This window comes from Talpa occidentalis, unplaced genomic scaffold, assembly GCF_014898055.3.
Source record: "Talpa occidentalis isolate TD23 unplaced genomic scaffold, MPIMG_talOcc4v2.1 talOcc4.16, whole genome shotgun sequence".
NCBI classification, from domain to species: Eukaryota; Metazoa; Chordata; class Mammalia; order Eulipotyphla; family Talpidae; genus Talpa; species Talpa occidentalis.
The window spans coordinates 27,600,573-27,621,468 of record NW_023601653.1 but is presented as its reverse complement, the minus strand read 5'-3'; the positions used below and the strand labels follow the sequence as shown (position 1 = coordinate 27,621,468).

The 20,896-nt window shown below is 36.9% G+C and overlaps 1 protein-coding gene across 1 annotated transcript in view; it reads left to right on the top strand.

Annotated features, from left to right (window-relative positions):
• OTOGL (otogelin like) overlaps positions 1-20,896 on the top strand; it is a 201,790-nt gene that overhangs the window by 119,581 nt on the left and 61,313 nt on the right. Inside the window, exons 16-24 of the mRNA XM_054696187.1 lie at positions 356-464; positions 1,775-1,821; positions 2,256-2,401; positions 2,487-2,610; positions 5,253-5,430; positions 8,582-8,706; positions 14,744-14,953; positions 17,092-17,257; positions 18,306-18,380. Of these exons, the coding sequence (XP_054552162.1) occupies positions 356-464; positions 1,775-1,821; positions 2,256-2,401; positions 2,487-2,610; positions 5,253-5,430; positions 8,582-8,706; positions 14,744-14,953; positions 17,092-17,257; positions 18,306-18,380 (1,180 nt within the window). The remainder of the gene's footprint in view (positions 1-355; positions 465-1,774; positions 1,822-2,255; positions 2,402-2,486; positions 2,611-5,252; positions 5,431-8,581; positions 8,707-14,743; positions 14,954-17,091; positions 17,258-18,305; positions 18,381-20,896) is intronic.

The following is a 20,896-nucleotide window of genomic DNA, read 5'->3' as shown; positions in this document are numbered from 1 at the left end:
TTTTGGGATGAATAGAGATTAAACAAAAAATATACTTTCTCCTTCTTTCCCTCCTTCCCTCAAAAGTAAAGAGACACCAACTCATTGCCTTTGTTCTTTATGATGAAACTTGAGTTTTTGATGATAAATTTTGGGGTAAAAAATTTGAAAATCACTGGAGCAGACCCTTATGTGATAGCTACTATTTGAGACTGAGTCAGGTTGTTGGTAAGCAATGTGAAAGTAAATAAAATTTGTATTTCCCATACCTAGAGTAATCAAATATTTAACAAAAGTTGGCTGTGTTGTTACATTCAAATAACAGTCTTTATTATTTCTTTTGAAGTTTTGGCATATTTATTTTTTCCTTAAATAGGCCTCATAATGGAAAATGGGACTTGCATCTCCTTGGAAAATTGCCCATGTAATTTTCATGGACTAGCTTATGCAGTTGGTTCAAAAATTGAACAAGAATGTACTGAATGGTAGGTGATCAACATGCATTGTTATTTCTGGGTACCTGGATAGTTGAAAATTTTACCATGACATATGTCTAAAAGAATAAATTTATTATTAATTTTCTTCCAGAAATTCCATGACACTCTGCATTTTAAAGTTTGTATATAGGTACCTGGATCGGTGAGGGGAGTGCCATTTATATTTTCTTTTATGACATAATTCTTCTTACTTCCATAAAATATGAACCATGGTAACGAGTCATGTCCTTTCTTATTGATCCTAGTCACTAATTTGTCCATATTTTTTACTGCTAAAACTTGGTAGTGCTCCTGAAATTCTCAACTGAGGACTTTAAAATATGACACTCCATATTGTCAACATTGGCCACGATTAGTGATATTTAGAATCTTTTAATAAATCAGCTAAAACTATTAGAAGAAACATGATATTCCCCCAGGACAGTACCAAAAAGAAACAGAAGTCTACTCTAAATATATCAGATTCTTTTCCCTTTGGTGACGATGTATGTAAATGGAATGCAAACGGTAACCATTTAGAATGCCTGCTTTCCAGATATACTTCTTTCCTCCAAAACTCATATCCTGCTGATGGTAGACCGTAGAATTGATCGTACATAAATGAACATCCTTTCATTAATTTTTGATGATTCTCAAAAATCAAGTTTTAAAATATGAAGTAGATAATTTAGTAATCTTATGTATATTTCTCTAATGATTTGGGTAAAAACTTTTGTGTGTGACTTTAAGTTTAATCAATGAAAAAAGGACATAAAATAGAAGTTCTTTGCTTGCTTACTATTTTTGTTCCTGAATATTTTGTGCTACTTTTGTGTCACCTTTAGTGATTTTTTTTTTAAAGATTTATTTATTTATTTATACAAGCATTGGGTACAGTCAGAAGCGGGGGAGGGTGAGAGAATTCACCAGAGCCAGAGCGGGGAGCAGAGCAGGCAGAAGGACCGAAGTACACTGCTGAGGGGAGCAGCAGGTGGCAGGAGAGGTCTGCGTGCCATGTGGGACCCTCCTCCGGTGGCCGGGGAGCAGCGGGAATTGAACCGATGCTGCAGAGGCTGCGGGCAGCTTCGCAACCCAGCGCTCAACCGCTGCGCCACCTGGGAGGCCCACCTTTAGTGATTTTTAAGTATAACATGTAATTAATAATTTAGGTGCTGGCCAGCCAAAATTATCATTTAATCAAAATTTTGAAGAGGATTTTCAAGTCATATTATTCTGTACCTATGAATATGATGTATTTTGATGCAAGCATTAATAATTTCTCTATACCGGTAGATTAATATTTTTATAATTTCATTTAGTGTGTGTGTTGGCGGTGCTTGGAACTGCACTGAGCATGACTGTCCAGGTAATATTCTGAAATGTTTTTAAAGAAATATTTCAATTTTCTTTGAATTAGAGAGGAAAATAGCACTAATTTTCATGAACACATCTATTCTAAGAAGTATAATAACCTATAGATCCTGATATTGAGAGCATAATGGAAATTAATGGGTAAATGATGTTCAGAAAACAAATGATTACTTTGAGCAGGCAACTTTGGTTAAAAAATTAAATAGTATAAATATTACAAAACATAAAAATACGTGTAAGAGCTATCATTTAATAAATTTTACATTAAATTGAAAAATATGATTTAGTAAGTTTGTCAAACCAATACATTTTAAAAACTTATGCTGTTCTTTTCAAAGCATGATAATTTACCCTTTGATGATTTACCCTACTTTTAAGAATCGACATAATTTCCCTCTTGTCAGTCTCTCTTTCTTCTTTTATTGGTAGTTCAATGCTCTGTTGTGGGTGATTCTCATTTTACAACTTTTGATGGTCGACATTATTCTTTCATTGGAATGTGCCAGTACATCCTTGTGAAGGGAACTGGAAAAGATAAATTCACAATTACTTTACAGAAAGCTCCCTGTGAGCAGGTAAGATCAACATTTCAAAATGACCAGAGGAATATTCACTTTTTTTTAAAAAAAAACATTAATTGATATTTTGATTTTTATGCAGAACCTTGGCTTGGTCTGCCTTCAGTCTATAACTCTAATTCTGGAAGATGATTTTAACAAACAAGTGACCCTTAACAGGGGAGGAGAGATCCTCACCAGCCCTAACCAGGGCTTCGATCTGAATGGTAAGAAGCAATGTCTATGGTGTACTTTCCTTACATTAAGTCAAGAACAACAAAACAACCTAATGGAGTGCTCTCCTATTGGCTGACTTATCTAACATATTTTAGGATTTTTAAATTTTTTTCTTCTTTTTCCAATTATGTTTATTGAAGTCAGGTCGGTTTACCTCATTGTGTCTGATTTTGGGATTATACATTTAAACCTCTACAAATGTAGGTTTTCATACCCTGGCCATCACTAGTGCCTCAGTAATCTTCCTCATGTTCTGTTGGGCTCTCTCCCTCCTCTTCTCCTACCCTGCCACCTTCCCCTTTTGGTTGCCTCAGTTTTGCAGTGATATAAAAATCTAACATTTTTTTGAATGCATATGTATTGCCAGTTCCTCAGAAAAGTGTAGTGGAGACCACATTTATGGGACCTAGTGTTTACCTTAAGTAGCCCAGAATTCGGAAGGGAGAGATATAAGCTAACAGCCACTTACAATGAAAATATGATAAACTTAAAGATAGCACAAGGGATTTGGGATCTAAATGAGTGCAGCTTACTCAGCCCTGGGGAGACATGTGCAGATATAGGCAGGAACATTTTCTGAAGGAAGCAATGTTTCATTAAGTATTTAAAACTGAGGAAGTGCCAGATGAAGCAGATGGGGAAAGTGCCCCATGCAAAGCTAAGAGGTATAGAACAATGCAGTATGTCTAACATTGCTACAACATCAAAGGGTAAATAGAAAATGTCCAGAGATGAGAACAGGGAAGTAAATGGGGTGAGATTGGGGAAGGTCTCTTATAAATAGGGCATCACACATTGTGGTTTTCCTGGCCCTGTTCATGCCTGTGTTCCAGAACAGTTATTAATAAAGCACTTCCACTCTCAGAAGAGTTTTGATCTGTATTACAAATTACATGGTCATGCTACTCGGTGTCATACTAAGGAAACTGAACTTGACATGAAGTTAAATATAGATTTATGATTATTTGACCATTTTTGTACAAAAAAAGACAATCTCATGGTTAAACCAAATAAAAATGAGTTTTAATGAGAAGGTTGCTATAGTCTCTCTCTCTTTTTTGGTAGACTACTGTGACAATGGTGTGGAATTGGTTTTGAGAGATGTTAGACAAGCAATGTGAAAGGCAGTCAGTATGTTATTAAAATAATGTATGCAAGGAACGAGAAAGAATTGATCGAAGGCAATGACAGTAGCGATGGAAAGAAGATGACATATTGAAAAATTATTTTGGAAAAAAAGTGGCCTGCACTTGGCAATGGATTGGATTGGTATGGATTGGGGAAGGGCTATGAGGGGGATGAATTGATCAAAGTTGATTCCTGGACTGCTGGATTTGATGACCAAACTGATGACAGAAATTGAGAGAGGAATTCAGGAGCAATGAAGAGTTATTCATTTGGTGGCAAAAATGATTCGTTTTTGTGTTCAGTTTTGGAAACAGATTATAGTCTTTAAGTGTTATTTTTTGCTAACAATTTCAAGGAAATGGGGGATTTTTGAGGAAAATCAACTTCTACACTGAATCATAACCAATTTTGGAGAAAATTTACACAGATACACACATGTTAAGAAAAAGAGATCAGATTTCAAATGTCATGGGATATAACACAGCTGTTAAAAAGATGAAATATTGACTTTTGGAACAAAATGGAAGGACCTCGAGGTGATTATATTAAGTGAAATAATCTGAAAGTGAAAAATAGTTATTGGATGGTTTCACTCATCTGTAGAATATAAATAACCAAAAAATATATAAACAGGCAAAATATAGCAGGGATAAATCTTGGATTTAAATCTTAGATTTAGGGCCTCCCCGGTGGCGCAGCGGTTGAGCGCTCGGTTGCGAAGCTGCCCGCGGCCTCTGCGGCGCCGGTTCGATCCCCGGCTGCTCCCCGGCCACCAGAGGAGGGTCCCTCATGGCGCGCAGACCTCTCCTGCCGCCCACTGCTCCCCTCAGCAGTGTACTTCGGTCCTTCTGCCTGCTCTGCTCCCCACTCTGGCTCTGGTGAATTCTCTCACCCTCCCGCGCTTCTGACTGTACCCAGTGCATGTATAAACAAAACAAACAAACAAATAAATAAATAAAAACATGCCTCTAAAAAAAAAAATAAAAAATAAATCTTAGATTTAGTGAAATAATTTAATGGTTACCAGAGGGAACAGGTGGGAGGGAGATGCGGAAGGGAGGGGAAGGCAGATGGGGTATTGGCATGAGAGTTTGGCAGAGTGTGAGGAATATGCGCAGGTATGAAGGAATAAAAATGTAATGCCCAAAATTAAAAAAAAAAAAAAAGCCCAGCCTGCCTGAAAACAAACAAACAAAACAGATTTCAAATACTTTAGAATTGCCTCTTGCCGGCCTTGTCAGGAGATGCTTACCAACTGAAATTGCATATTGACCTGACAGTGTGTTAAACATATTTAGTAAAGATCCAGAAAGGAGGGACAGAAGGGAAATGGGAGAAACGAAAACAGACAAAAAGGTGGCAAAAATCAGCCCTCGAACACAGGGGCAGAATCTGAGCTTACTTTCCCATGTCCTGTTTTTCAGAAGAGTTTGCATGTCGTTTTAGCGTTCCACAGCCCTGCCTATGAATCTCAAAGCTGACTGGTGTATTTCTCTTCTTGCAGGACTTGTTAAAATCCAAACTCTGTCATCCTTATTTATTCTTCTAAAAACCACATTTGGCTTAAAGATTCTGTTTGCTATAGATGGGGAAAGAATTTATATTCAGCTCACTAGTGCATGGAAAAGAAGAACATTAGGTCTCTGTGGCACTTTTAATGGGAACATAAGAGATGATTTTCTGTAAGTATGATTTCTGTATAGCTAACATGATTTAATGACCAACAATTTAGAGAATATAAATTCTTTCACTAAAAATGTTTACTTTAGTAATAGCACAGTCATCACTGTTCCAAGAGCTTTACATGGATCAGCATATTTAAATCTTGTAGCAATCCCCTGTTTAGTATCTCTTTTTATAGGTAAAGAAACTAACTGAGGCCTCAAAGTAGCAATAAATGGATTTATAGCCACTTATTTCACATGCATTGTAGTTGGGCTTTTAATTTAGGCATTGTGACTCACAGCCTGTGGGTTCACTGCTACCCATTAATCTCTGCTGTGCACCAATCAAGCTTAACAGTATTTTATTTTTGAAAACTCACTGCCCATAGAAAAATCTTAATTTTTTTGTGTTAATGATAGTAAATAAATTACTTTAAGAATAGCGATAGCATTTGATATTAATAATTCCTATAAAGCAACATCCTGGCATCTAAGTTAATTGGATTTTGTGATAGTTGGTATTTTGTTAAAGAAAAGCAATACAGACATTTGTACCCCTTGTACTGGCAAAGCACTTTTGCCTGCAAGTGCAAAGACAGTGTATAATTTAGTGTAAATGCTTTGAGCACTTGTTATTACGCTAAGTGCTGTGGGGCAATTTAAGCAGAATGATTTGGTTCCAGTCCTCAAGGAGCTTGTATTACAGATGGGGAAGGAATAACAACCTTTAAGAAACAATTAGTTCAAGGCAAGGCAGTGACCAACACAATACATAAAATATTGAGGTAATTTCAAATTAGGTGTTGAGCTATGTGATAATGGCCAGGACAGATTGTGCTGTGGAACCAGGGAAACTTTCTTGGAGAAGTCATTCTCCAAAATTTTTTTTAACATTTCTGCTCATTCTCCTCTTCCTGCTTGGAAATCTTCCCTGTGCTGATTTTTCTTATGAGCTCCTACTTACTGTTCAAACCAACTCAAACATTATTTGCTTCAAAAAATGAGTTCATGTCACACCGAATAAAGTTAATTCTAACTTTGTGCTGCTTATGAAAATCCATTGTTTTTCTCTCTGGCTTCCACTTAAAACTTCAAGGACTTTAGCATCAGGCTCATGTTTTCTATCCTTGCATTCTTAGGAACAAGCAAGGAACATTATATGCAATAGCAGTCATATTGAATAAGATGGAGTTTCTCTAGCTTGTGTCCTGTGAGATTCAATATTTTTACATTATTTTTTCCTTTTACTTCATTTATCTGTGGGTCAGAATATCAGCATCTTTATCACATTTGTGAAACAGAAACTATATTAAGGGGGTTGGCTAAGATGTTCAGAAGAGCCGTTAAGCCTTCTTTCTTTCCTTGTTTTTCACAATAGGTTAGCAGTCAATGTTTAACAGATGGCAGATCTGTCTGTCTCTTTCTAAGGCACCAGTCTCCTCCATGTATAAACACTCAGGCGTGATAACAGTGTAAGATAATATTTCAGAGTCAGAGATAACTTTCTAAACACTGTTTAGCTTTCCAGCATAAGCAATTAAAATTCTTTATTTCACAAAGGTTAATGTGACTCTCAAACACTGGAGTAGAAATTATTAATTACTTGAAATTTTATTTTTTATGCCTTGTTGTAGTAAATTTACTCTGGCAAACAGGAAGGTTACTTTATAAAATGAAAGGCTATAATTAACCGGGTCCACATTTTAGCGCTTATTTTTTTCTATGTATTTATTAAGTGAACTAAATGAAGTAAGTGCCACCCTCTGAGTCAGTTCCTTTTGGGAACTGATTACACCCATCACCTTGACCTATTTTCTTGTCTTTTGGAAGGGTAAAGAGGGAAAGAAAGGAAGAATGAGAACAGCTAATGCAAATTGTGCAATTCCTTTGAGCCTCAGTGTTCTCATTTGAACACAGTGAGATTTTAGATTCGGTGTTTGTAATGATTTTTTTTATTATGGAGAAATAAAAATGGAAAGATAGGGGAAAGATGGGCACAAATGATGACCATTGTGGAAAGGCTTGTGCTGCCTTCCTCCTTTCTCAATCATTGTGGTGAGAAACTCCATAGTGGATTGTGACTGAGATAACTTAATCCAAGGTAATTAAGTTATTAGGATGGTATAGAGAGCTGAGATAAGGCCCAGTCAACTACTTGGCCATGTTGTGGTAATTAACATAGTTCATGCTTCTGTTAGCTGTTCACTTAGTTGAAAACTTCTTTTAAAAATTAGTTATTTAAAAAAAATTATTTACTTTCTTACATCTTTGTTAAAATTTGGAGAGTATTTGATTCCTCCCTTAAGGTGTAGCCCCTGTAGGAGACCAGGCCCAACCTGACTTTTGAACTAGTTTTGACAGTGTTTGACACAGTCAACTATAGGGATTGCCAAAATATTGATTGATGAATTAAAAATCTTGATGGCTACTGGAGGTGGCATTGAATTTTGATTCTTAGATGTTGTTGTGGTATGCAAGCCTGAGTTTGGAAGGGTAGATGTCTCGGAATTTGATTTGCTGAGGAAACTGAAGAAGTGCACAATCTCAGATGAAGGGTATCTTTCATAACATTTTCCCTCAATTTTCATTTTGTTTGCTTGCTCAACTTCACAATTGAACCTCAGTATTTTAGACCTCATCCTATAAACAGAAATATTGAACCAGAAATTATAGATTAATCTTTGGGACTTTTGGAGCTGTGAAAGCGACATGCACCTACCTCTTTCGATGTCCCCAAAACCATATACACATTTATGTTTTGGTTGCTTGAGAGATGTTTGGTTAAATCTGTGCACACTGGGTTTGAATCTAGTTTCTAACACTTATCAATCCCGTGAACTTTAACATTTCTCTGAGATATGGCTTTCTTTCTCTATAAAATAGGAACAATGATGTTTTCTTCCCAAACTGAGATGATTGCTAAATAAAACCGTGTATGTACATCATATATCACAATTTTAGTTTTAATAGCAGGAAGCTAATACCATGCTTATTAAAAAAACTAGTAGACTATATTTTAAGCTCAGATTTCTTAGAAAATTAAAGCAAACGTATTCTCTTTTTTTTTTCAATATTCAAAAAGTATGAACAAATACAATGAATGGGAGAGACTAAGATGAATTTTACATATGCTTTTCAGTTCTCCAACTAGTTTTTTTTTGCCTTCTAGTTCTCCATCAGGCATGATAGAAGGTACCCCACAACTTCATGCAAATGCATGGAGAGTTTCTTCCACTTGTTTTGCGCCTGTTCATGTTCCTATGGTGGATCCCTGTAACATAAATCAGCAAAACAGTAAGTCTTCCTTTTTGCATAAACTGAAGGAAACATTCTATATTATGCAATTTTATATAGTAATTATTTATCATGTTACCATAAATTTGCAAAAATAGTGATTTTAAATTCTGATTCTCTTCATTATGAAGAAAACTTATGTCATTCTTTTTTGCATTTTTATTTAAATTATGCCTTTGCATGTGCCTCTTTATGTAACCTAGGTTTTCAAAAAACAATCCAGAAGATGGCTATTTTATTTACTACTGTGCTTTTTTGTGTAGAAGAACTAGGGTGTAGGCCAGAGGTGCAGGGTGACAGAACTCACCAGAGTCATAGTGGGGATTAGAGCAGGCAGATGTACTGAAATACACTTGCTGAGGGGAGCAGTGGGCAAGACAGGAGAGGTCTGCTGTGCCATATGTGGATTAGGTCCCTGGTGGGGGATTGAGCTCAGGCAGCAGCGTGATAGCACTGAGACTTAACCCCGAGGCTACCAGGAAGGACGGTGTTATACATTATTAATACTAGTGGGACATCCATGAGAAGCATGGATGTACAATTTCTGGATATTGTAGTTTTGTTTTTTTTTTAAAGATTTATTTATTTATGCATAGAAGAACTGGAGTACAGGCCAGAGATGCAGTGGGTGAGAGGATTCACCAGAGACAGAGTGGGGAACAGAACAGGCAGACTGACTGAAATGCACTGCTGAGGGGAGCAGCAAGCGAGTCAGGAGAGGTCTGCCTTGCCATGTGGGCAGCTCCCTGGCCGAACCAGGGGTCGAACTCATGCTGCAGAGGCTGCAGATTGCTTCATAGTGTGGTGCTTAACCCCTTGTGCCACCAGGAAGGCCTCTGTAGTTGTTGTTTTAGAGGATTCTGTTGATTTTCATATTTGGTCTTTATTATTACGGTTTCAGTATATAAGAATACAATCATTTTTTAGTACTTTTTGTTTAAGCCAGCTTCTAAATTTAAAGAGATTATTTCTAAGAAAGTTGTTAAGAAGATTGCTAACCTTTTTTGATCATTTTTCCTATCTATAATAAAAAGACTAGAATAGTCTTTTTGTTTCTATGACTCATTACTTTTATCTTTTAAAAAATATTTTTATTGAGGTAACATACCCACCTCCAAAGGACCAATAATCTTCCACCAGAGTCCTCAGATTCTCCCCTCTCCCCTCCCTTTGCTCCCACCCCTCAACCCCCCTTTTTGGTTTTGACAGTCAGATGTTAAAGGTTCATTTTTGCTGCTTGTTTTGCTTTGTTTTATGCATGAGTGGAATCATCCAGTATTTATCTTTATTCTGACTTGTTTTGTTTAGCCCATCCTCTCCTTTTCCATCCATGTCATTGCAAATAGCAAAATCTCATTTTTTTTTATAACTGACTAATATTCCACTGTGTATATATGCCATATCCATCTTTCTTAATTACTCATCTGTCATTGGGTGAATTGTGTCCAAGTTGGACTATGGTTGTTTCCATAATTTGGCTATTGTAAGTAGTGTTGTAATGAACATAGCAATATATGTATATATGTATGTATATATACATATTGCTTATATATGTATATATACACATATGTGTATATATATATACACATACAAGCAATATAGATATATAGATAGAGAGATAGATAGCTAGATATCACTTTGAACTAGTGCTTTTGTGTTCTTCTGATAGATACCTAGGACTGGAATTGCTGAATCACATCATAGGTCTATTTTTAATATTTTGAGAGATCTCCATACTGGTTTTCATGTGAACTGGACCAGTCTATATTCTCACAAACAGTGGATGAGGGATCCTTATTCTCCCTCATCAATACTTGCTCTTTCTTGACTTTATGATTGATTATTCTCAAGGGTGTGAAGTGATACCTCATTGTGGTTTTGATTTGTATTTGCCTGAAGATAAGTGATGATGAGCATTTTTTCATATACCTTCTGGCCATTTGTATATCTTCTTTAGAGAAGGGTCTTTTTTCGTATTCAATTATTTTTTTCTTTTTGATTGGGTTATTTGTTTTCTTTTTGTTAATGTGTGTGAGTTCCTGTCCATCTTGGATAGTAGTCCCTTGCCAGATGTATGGTATACAAATATTTTCTCTTATTTGATAGGATATCTTTTTGTTTTAATGATTTTTCTCTTTGCTGTGTAGAGGCTTTTTGGTTTGGTGTGGTCTTATTTCTTTATTTTTGCTTTTGCTTTCTTGCCTGTGGAGTTAAACTCCTAAAGACATCTCTGAAGCCAATTTCATGGAGTTTTTTGCCTATGTTTTCTTCTATGTGTTTTCTTGTTTCAAAATTATATCCATGTCTTTTATCCATTTTGAGCTGAGTTTTGTGTATGGTGTGAAGTTTTGTCTAGGTTCATTCTTTTGCATATGGCTGTCTACTTTTCCTAACACTACTTGTTAAAGAGACTTTCCTTTCTCCATTGTATAGTTTTGGTTCATTTGTCAGGGATTAGCTATCCATGTAAGTGTGGGTTTATTTCTAGGCTCTCAATTCCATTCTATTGTTCTGTTTATCTATTTATATTCCAATATCATATTGTTTTTGATTATAATAGCTTTGTAGCAAAGTCTGATATATGATGCTGTCATGTAATTTTTCCTTTTTGTCAAGACTAATTTGGCTATTTGGGAGCTTTTATGGTTCCGTACAAATTTCAAAAATGTTTGCTCTATTTCTTTGAAAAATGCCATTGAAACTTTAATAGGGACTGCATTGAATCTGTATTTGCTTGAGGGAAGATGACTAGATAAACAATGTTAAGTCTTATAATTCATGAGCAGGAAATATCTTTGGTTGATCTTCCATTGTTTTGGTTTCTTTTATTATGACAATCTTGAACTCTCTATGTGATAGGAAGACAAAGTCTCCTATGTCTTTGTAATTATATTCTGGAGAGTCTTTTTCTCTTCATGATGTCATATTCTCTTGAGATCTTAAGATGCTGTGTGCTATATATTTTTCTGCCTATTTTACTGCTTTTCTAAAAAAGTATGTGTAGCTATAACTTAGAGAGTTGAATTACTTCTAATTTTCACCAGGTAGTACCATGGTTTTATTTGATTTCATTTCTTTCATCTTTTGCTGGCTTCTATAGGAACTAAAACCTGTTTTGGCAGTTTCTCAGTCATAGGGTAGGGAAGGACCTAGAGGAATCCATCTACTGATGTGAATGTACAGGGGCAAAGGAGGTGGGACTGTTGGGGAAGAGTCTGGCACATGTTTCTGACATGCTGAAATCCCTCTTCTGTGGTGTTTCAGTCCAGAGAGTCTTCAGTGGGAGGGGGAGGGAATGCAGCCTAGTACACTCTTCCATCCTTTCACATTGGGCGCATCTTGCCCTGTGGGGAGCATGCCAGTTTCTGTGGGTGTCATTCTCCTCAATCAGTGATGTGACCCTCCATACCTTTTAGTTCTCCTCAACTCTATGACCTTGACAGAGTGGCAGCCCTAGTAGTCTATGACTCTTGCCCCAGACTGAACCCTCCAGGTACTTCTTTCCACCCACCTCTTATTCAGTGAAAGATGACTCATTCCTGCGTCTCTTTTGGTGCAGTCTATATTGGTCTTTGATGTTCAAGAGGTGTTCCAGTTTCAATCCCAAGTCGTCGTTTAGTTTCCCACTGGTAACTGCTAGATTATCCTCTCTGGAGCAAAACAAGGAATTTCTTCTGAGGGCTTCTTTTTTTTTTTTTTTTAACAGTAACATCTTTTTTTTTTTTTAAAAGATTTATTTATTTATTTATTTATACAAGCATTGGGTACAGTCAGAAGCATGGGAGAGTGAGAGAATTCACCAGAGCGGGGAGCAGAGCAGGCAGAAGGACCGAAGTACACTGCTGAGGGGAGCAGCGGGAGGCAGGAGAGGTCTGCGTGCCATGTGGGACCCTCCTCAGGTGGCCGGGGAGCAGCCGGGGATTGAACTGGCACTGCAGAAGCTGCTGGCAGCTTCGCAACCCAGTGCTCAACCGCTGTTCCACCGGGGAGGCCCTTCTGAGGTCTTCTTATTTGATCACTTTTGATTCAATGATTTTAATCTCACCTCCATTTAACACTTGCCCCCATTCTGTCCTTAAATTTTCACTAATAATTCTTTTATTTCAATAAAGCTTGCTCAGTTTGCTTCTAATTTTCTCAATTCTTTCATTGATGTTTCAGAAATTTTTAATATTTTTAATAACATGTAAAAGTTTGAGTAGAGTCTAACTGATAAATTCCATTTCCTGCTATCTCCTCTACAATTACTTCCTCTTTTATGTGATGTATATCTATATATTATTCCCCCCACAACAGGACATTTATTTGGAATATTATTCCTCTTTATTTTTGCCATGGAATTTTTATTTGCCACAAAATTAAATTTTTTTAAATGTGTAAATTTAGAAGATTCCCCAAAGTAAAGGAAATAACTCAGTTAATAACTGAGTCAATAACTCAGTTATGGAATCTGAATATTTTATTTTTACAAGGATATATTTGAGTCACCCTTTTACTTAATGTCAGTAAGAATATTTTTTTGGTCTATAAATCTTTAGGGCACACAATGAAGCCTCCATTGGTGTATTGCTTTGCCTTGGAGCTCTTGAGGATTAGGAGTATGCAAGCTAACAGTATGATGTTATGGTCTAAATCATTTGTTTTCATATATGTGTGCATTACAAGGCAAAAAATAGTACTCAGACAGTTACTTCATGTTTCTTTACCAATAAAAATATATTTAAAATACTCAACAAAATAATTTCAGTATAAGTCTTAGTGGTGAAAAAAATTCTGTTCTCCAGTAGTTCATCTGGTTTCTTTTTTTTTTTAAAAGATTTATTTATTTATGTGTGCGTGCATACAAGAACTGGGGTACAGGCCAGGGGTGTGGGAGGTGAGAGGATTCACCAGAGACAGAGTGGGGAACAGAACAGGCAGATTGACTGAAATACACTGCTGAGGGGAGCAGCAGGCAAGTCAGGAGATGTCTGCTGCGCTATGTGGGTAGCTCCCTGGCCAGGGATTGAACTCATGCTGCAGAGGATGAGGATAGCTTCATAGGTTGCGTCTTGACCCCTTATGCCACCAGGGAGACCCAGTTCATCTTGTTTCTAAAAGACAATGACAACTCAAAGATTGTTTCATTTTTGTCTGTGAGAAAATCACTGCAAACTCGATTTGCTCTATGAAGGAATCACAGGCCTAGCCTTTTTCAGAAAGGTGCAATCTTGATTACTCTCATAAAGGATTTTATCTGATTAGTCATTCCAAGAAAAAAGTTAATGGATTTCAAGAACACAGACCTCCAAAAATGGTTTGATAGTAGTATCTCATGGCCTCTAGCATATGCTGAATATTTGGGAGGCTTATCTACTGATATCCACAAGCTATATTCATTGTTCATTTATTCATGCATTCATGTATTTACTCACCAAATATTAATGAGGTACTAATATCTGTCAAGCATTGTGCTCTGTGTATTGTGCCTTGTGCAGACTTTATATTCAGTGACTATGTGGCATCTGCCTTATTATCATTCACCTCAGAGACTCTATTAAAACGAGGTGATTCCAGATGAGTTGAATAATTGTGTATCCCTAGGAGTTGTCATAACATCCATAATCTGGCACCACTTTCATTATGTGTGGCTATCATAGATAAGCCTCCTAATACTCATTACTCAATGCCCAGTACTCTAGAATTCCTAGACGATCCTCAGGCAATGGGGGTGATGGAAGCCACTGCTTACATCAATGCTGCTGTTACTCATGTCATTCAGCTATAACACAATACTTTTTTTTTTTTTTAGCTAAAAGTCTATTGAATGCAGAATAGTTGTTGTTGCTGGTATTACCAAAAACAAGCCAAACCAGAAAAATCTGGTAAAATATTCACCATTGAAAATAAATTGAAAATATTGACCATCTTTTTTGAAAATAATATAAAATACAGTATATATCTAAGAAAGGTGATGATTGGAAATTTCTGCAACATGATCCTTGGGAGTGAGATCTGCACTAGTAGATGATGTGCTAATGGGTTTGTTGTCTCTCAGTTGGGTATGCAGCACACTGTGATGTCATCCACCAAGAACTCTTTGCTCCTTGCCACTTCTATGTTAGCCCTGGACTGTATTACCAGCTGTGTCGCCATGATGCCTGCAAGTGTGGCAGTGCCTGCCTGTGCAATGCTCTTGCCCACTACGCCTACCTTTGTGGCCGGCGTGGGGTCCCCATTGATTTTAGAGCCCAGATTTCATTCTGTGGTGAGTATGATGTCCTAGTCACAGATAAAAGCAATCAGATGACACTTAGGTTATTTTTACACTTGTAATTACTGCTTTTACTTTTTTAATGAAAGGTCCATATTGCTTCAGTTATCTGAAGTATTATTCTGAAATGAAAACATAAGAAATGAAATACTTCATTTTTTGAAGTGGGAATGTCTGATAAGCCATTAAGTGACTCTTTTTGTTATAAGCAAAGTTACATTATAACTATATATTTGAAATGTGCAACAGAAATAATTTGAAAAAATTCTTGTAGAAATGTTTTATCTAAATATTGGAAAGTATGAACAGCATTTTGTGATATAGTAATGTAATTGATTTGTTGTTAAATAGGTGAGTTAAGTAACAGACAATTATTATCTGAAGTTCTCCGGCTCTAATCTTCCTGGTTATGGTATTTGTTGTTCTCAATCATCATCCTAATGCATGATATAATTTTTTTTCATGAACTAACCATTATGGGGGATTCCTCCCCTCTACTGTCAGAATCTTTTGTGAACTGAATTTTGGGTTCATCACCCTTATTTTCTGTCCCCAATTTCACTTCAGGGATATTATGTGTCAGTTTTGCTGTTAATTTCTCAGTATGGGTTTTCTAAGACAAAAATAATACAAATCCAAACCTATACAATCTGTAAATCTGGGATTTTGATTTTCCAGATGATATTTTTTTCTCATCACAGAGCCCTAAAATTACAATAGTTTCCTGGCATCTTTCTGTACTATGAGCGGATTTTTTTCTAGTCCTAGAGTTGGCAAACTATACCCTTGGTGTTTCTAAGTTTTTGCAAAGAAAGTTTATTGTCCATTTGTTTACATGTCTTCTGTGGCTGCTTTTGAGCCACAATGGCAAAGTTTGTGGTACATGTGACAGGTTAGATGGTCTGCAAAGGTGAAACTATTTACCATTTGATCCTTTACAGGAAAAGTTTGCTGACCCCTGTTTCAATCTATCTTTGCAACTGAGGATGGGGCTTTTTTTTTTAAGATTTATTTATTTATTTATGCATACAAGAACTGGGGTACAGGCCAGAGGTGTGGGAGGTGAGAGGATTCACCAAAGACAGAGTGGGGAACAGAACAAGCTGTCTGACTGAGGTACACTGCTGAGAGGAGCAGCAGGCAAGTCAGGAGAGGTCTGCTGCACCATGTGGGTTGCTCCCTGGCTGGCCGGGGATTGAACTCATGCTGCAGAGGCTTTGGATAGTTTCATAGGTTGTGTCTTAACCCCTGGCGCCACCAGGGAGGCCCAGATGGGGATTTTTTGAGGGTCTAAGTTCAAGGACTCCAAATTCCTTGCCTTGTAAAGGATCAACTTTCATTTTTCATTCCCAGATGAGTTAAATGTAAGGTCTAAGATTCATCCTTCCTTTACTCAAAGTTCTGGATGTCATTTCTCTCTACTTCTGGCACCTGGGATGATACCATCCTCCACTGTTTTTGTTTTTGACTTTTTTTTTCCTCTTAAGGCCAATTATACATTAAACATAATTTCAATTATGTTTTATTCAGCATCATATAAGTGTTTAAGTAAGTGTGTTTTTAGATTATTTCAGTTAGCCTCCTATAAGCAGTTCTCTTTAGACTTTAGTCTAAAGAGAGATTGGTAAGCTTTGAAAAAAGTATAAATGTGGTTAGGAAGGTTAAAAACTAAGAGCTATGGGTAAGGATCATTAAAGTCAAGTTTTATCTTATCTGTAGAAGACTGATCATTTATTTAGGTTTAAATAATGCCACAATGAAAATCGTGACTGTATAGTAGTAAATAGATTTAAAACTGGGGACAGGAAGTTTATCTAGAGATAGAAAACAGCTATGTCTTAAATACTTAATAAGTCATGCCTAGGCTACTAAGGAATGTTATGGAATGGCACATTTAAAATATTACAAGGGATAATTTTATATTCCTGTATACTTCTACTGTGGCAAGCAGTTGCCCAATTTCTAAATTTATTTGAGGAATAAGATTCTGTGATCTCCTAGATTTGTTGATGTAAGATAGCTTCCTTTTCCTCTTAATTCATGTCTATCATAGATCTGTCACATAGCATAAAATGCTTCTGCGCCCCATGGAAAGCTCATGGAATGCTCAACAAATGTTCCTCTGCCCCTAGGGGTGGTGTGCCAGAAGGGCATGCTGTACCACCACTGCTCCTCGTTTTGCCTTCACTCCTGCACATCTCTCTCTTCTGCGGAGCAGTGTGATGACGACTGTGCTGAAGGCTGCAACTGTCCTGAAGGCAAATACTTTGAAGACACACTTAACTTCTGTGTGCCCATGTAAGTCACAGAAATGGATTCACAGCAGCCAGTTTTTATCTTTTTTTTTAAGATTTATTTTTATTTATTTATTTATGCACATAAGAACTGGGGTGTAGGCCAGAGGTGCAGAGAATGAGAGGATTCACCAGAGTCTTTATGGGGAGCAGAACAGGTGGATGTACTGAGGGGAGCAGCTGGAGAGACAGGAGAGGTCTGCTGCACCATGTGGGTAGCTCCTGACTGGGGATCAAACTCATGCCACAGTGGCTGCAGATAGCTTGATAGTGCTGAGACTTTAACCCCTGCACCACTAGTGAGGTCCCAGTTTTTATCTTTTTTCTTTTATAAGTTAAATGGACTTTTATGCTTCTCTCTCTTTCTTATTGACTGAGCATATTTTACTAGAAAAATAATTTATAAATTTTATCAACATGTGAACAGTCACTTTTGCCGTGAAACAAGTGTATGTGTGTATAAAATTCTGCTTGTGAACTCATGTTTTTTTAATATTTCTTAATGTTTTTACCTGTGTATTTTAAATCCTTGTACATGGTCACAAATACCTACCAAAAAAGCTAAGAAATCTGATGTTTAATCCTGAAGTTTATTCCTACTTGTTTGGAACCATATCAAAATTAATAACAAGGCTTGTTTCACTTCATGTGGAAAATTTTAATAGCAGGATTGTAATGCCTGTTGGCATGCAGAAATTTCTCTAATCTCACATGTGATAAAGATTTGGACTTATATAAGGGCTAAATGTATATCAGTTATATTTTTCTGAATTACATTCCGTTACTTTTGGGGGAACCAAAAAAAACACATTCTTTATTGCGTCAAAACAATATAGATTTTGTATTTTAAAAAACAAAATATGAAGCTACACAAGACTTCACATTTAAATGGTTTCTGACATTTGTAAAACAGAACTCATGCAGTCTCACAGAATGATGTAAACTTTAGAGTGTGCTGTAAACTTACCAATACAGAATATAAGGTCAGCTTGAATTTTAGTGTTTAAATGTATATCCTACTTTATTAATTGAACCATTTTTTTTCTTTGTAGATTTCACTGCCGGTGTCATTATAGGGGCAGTGTTTATCAACCTGGAGAACTCATCCCAACACCCTCAGGCTTATGGTAGATTTCAGTGATGGTGATTGTACTTGACAAATAACCTTCTTTAATATAATATCAAACCGATACCATAAATGAAAATGTGACTTATGTGATTAAATAATACATGCATATGTATATTACATTTCCACATGGGTGCCTAACTCTTGTGTTCATAACTATGGGAAAGAGTTACAAATTGAAATATGCAGTGAATTGGAAGTTCTTTAATCAGTTTGGTTCTCAGAAGTTAAGGGTGAGATTGGTGTTCAAATGCTGTAAGATACTGAATAGTTTTAGTTTGTGGTCCATTGACTGGCTCAAATCCAGCAAATACAAAATGGATTTAACCACATCACACACTGGAGTCAATATGTACTGCTCCCTAGCCACATCAATCTGAGATAACACTTATTTATAGCATAACACTCAGGTTGAAACCTGTCTGTTAAAAATGCAGACAAGTCCATGCAACATTCCACTTTGATCTGTAGCCAACTTCTAACTCTCTCCTGTAGTTGCAGCATAAGTGCTGATAGATAATAATAGACAGTAGAGAATAGTAACAATCATGATAATAACAATAATGATATATCTAACCATTACTGTGCACTTTATGCAGTTCTGGCACCATTCTAAGTGTTTTATATCTAGTATTAAAAAACCTACTCATCACTGAAACCCTAAAAGATAGATACTATTGCTATATTCCTGGTCTTTCAGGTGCAGAAAATAAGACACAGGCAGTTAAGCAAAATGGTCAAAAAGCTGGGATAGAACTCCAAGGAATCTACTTCAGTGTTTGCTTTACTGCCTACCTGTCTCTGCAGCTTATTGTATATTCACAGTAGAGTATTGTTTATGCTCAGTTTACATTTGGTGTTATCTCAATTTCCCCTCCACCCACCAATCAAAATACAAAGGCAACCAGTCTTTCTCTAGTAGGTTGTTTCTAGTCACAATTACTCAAGCCAGGAATCTGGGAATCATTTCTGACTCCTTCTTCCTGCTTGACACCCTTACCCAGTAACCCTCAATGGGTTTTATGCTCTACGTACAGTTGAAATTCTGCTGTGACTACCTTAGCGATGTTTCTCATCATCTTTCCTAGGACTTTTCTACCTGTTCTTTTTTTTTTTTTCTCTAGTCTTACTTACCCTTTCCATTTTATGAAGGCGATCTAGCCTTCGTGAATTTAACATTTTGAATTTATTTATGTAAGCTTGACAAAAACAAAGGAACATTAACTCCTTAATGAGAAAAATAATCTAATCAATACAGCAATCTCATGGACCTTCTCAAAAAGCCTATTTCCCTGAATGAGAATGAGTGGAAGGAGCTGAATCTGGGACCTGTGATTTGTCACAGTCCCCCCACCCCACACACACCTCCTGCCATTCACAGTGCGAGTGAATCTCACCTCTAGGTGTCACCTAGTGTTAGAGATGTTGTGTAAGAACTGATTTCATGTGATGTGACCCTTATATTTTAGTCAACTTCTTCATCTGGGCTCACATGTAGAGCACATGATTTGGTACAAAGCTGGAGGAAAAATGGTTTGTGTTGTATTATTGAGGACAGCTATATTGTTTCTCTCATTTTCTTAAGTGATTCAAGATGAAATAAAAAAAAATGAGATGACAGTGGTTTATATCATTGTATTTTGGAAATATAGGCACCCCCCCTCTTTTCCAGGTGCTCTTACTATAGTGCATCTGTTACAGAGCAACCCCTATATAAAACGGGTTGCCTGACTGTGGCCCTCACCCATGCGCTTAAAGGGGAATTTTTAATGCTAAACTGCAGACACACACAAAAGGTTGCTAAAACGTTAATTTACAAGGGAAGGGGAAGTGGGGAAATGAATAACTCAGGGAAGGGGAAGTGGGGAAATGAATAACTCAGGGACAAAAAAAGGGAGATAAGTTCGTAAATGCGTCCTACCCACTCCACTGATCTGGAATTCCAATGAGTCGCCCGAGCTGGTGAAAAACCAAGCACACCGTGTGGCCAAGAGAAGAAACCCCCGGCCACATGGCCAGTTAAATACTCAAAAGAGAACATAGTTGCTTAACTCCGCCCTCAGGTACTTGCAACCTTCCCTCTGGTGATCATGGGATTTGTAGTTCCCAGTGTCTTGATGGAGTGGGAGTGGACTCCACAAAGCCTGTATGAAGTTTGCTCAGGACATCCTTTCCTCCTAACACACCCACCACTAAAACCCCCATAGCCCACCAGCATAGCCTATTGTGTTCCCTGCTCACTCTGTTCTTGCTTCGTCCCCTGCCCTCAGTTCTGGATACCTCGGTTCTATAGTCATCTTTCAAGGGTTAGTTTTTAAGTTTGGCTTTATCTGACCCTCTGTCTGGTTTCTCCATATTTCACATCTAAGTGGCACCATCCAGTATTTATTTTGCTTAATCACTCACTGCCTTTTTTTGGCTTTTGTCTTGTGCCCTACATTACAAATCCAGTCTATTTTAAACATTGCTGCCAAAGTGATTTTTCTAGAATGCAAACCAACCATAATACTTCTCTCT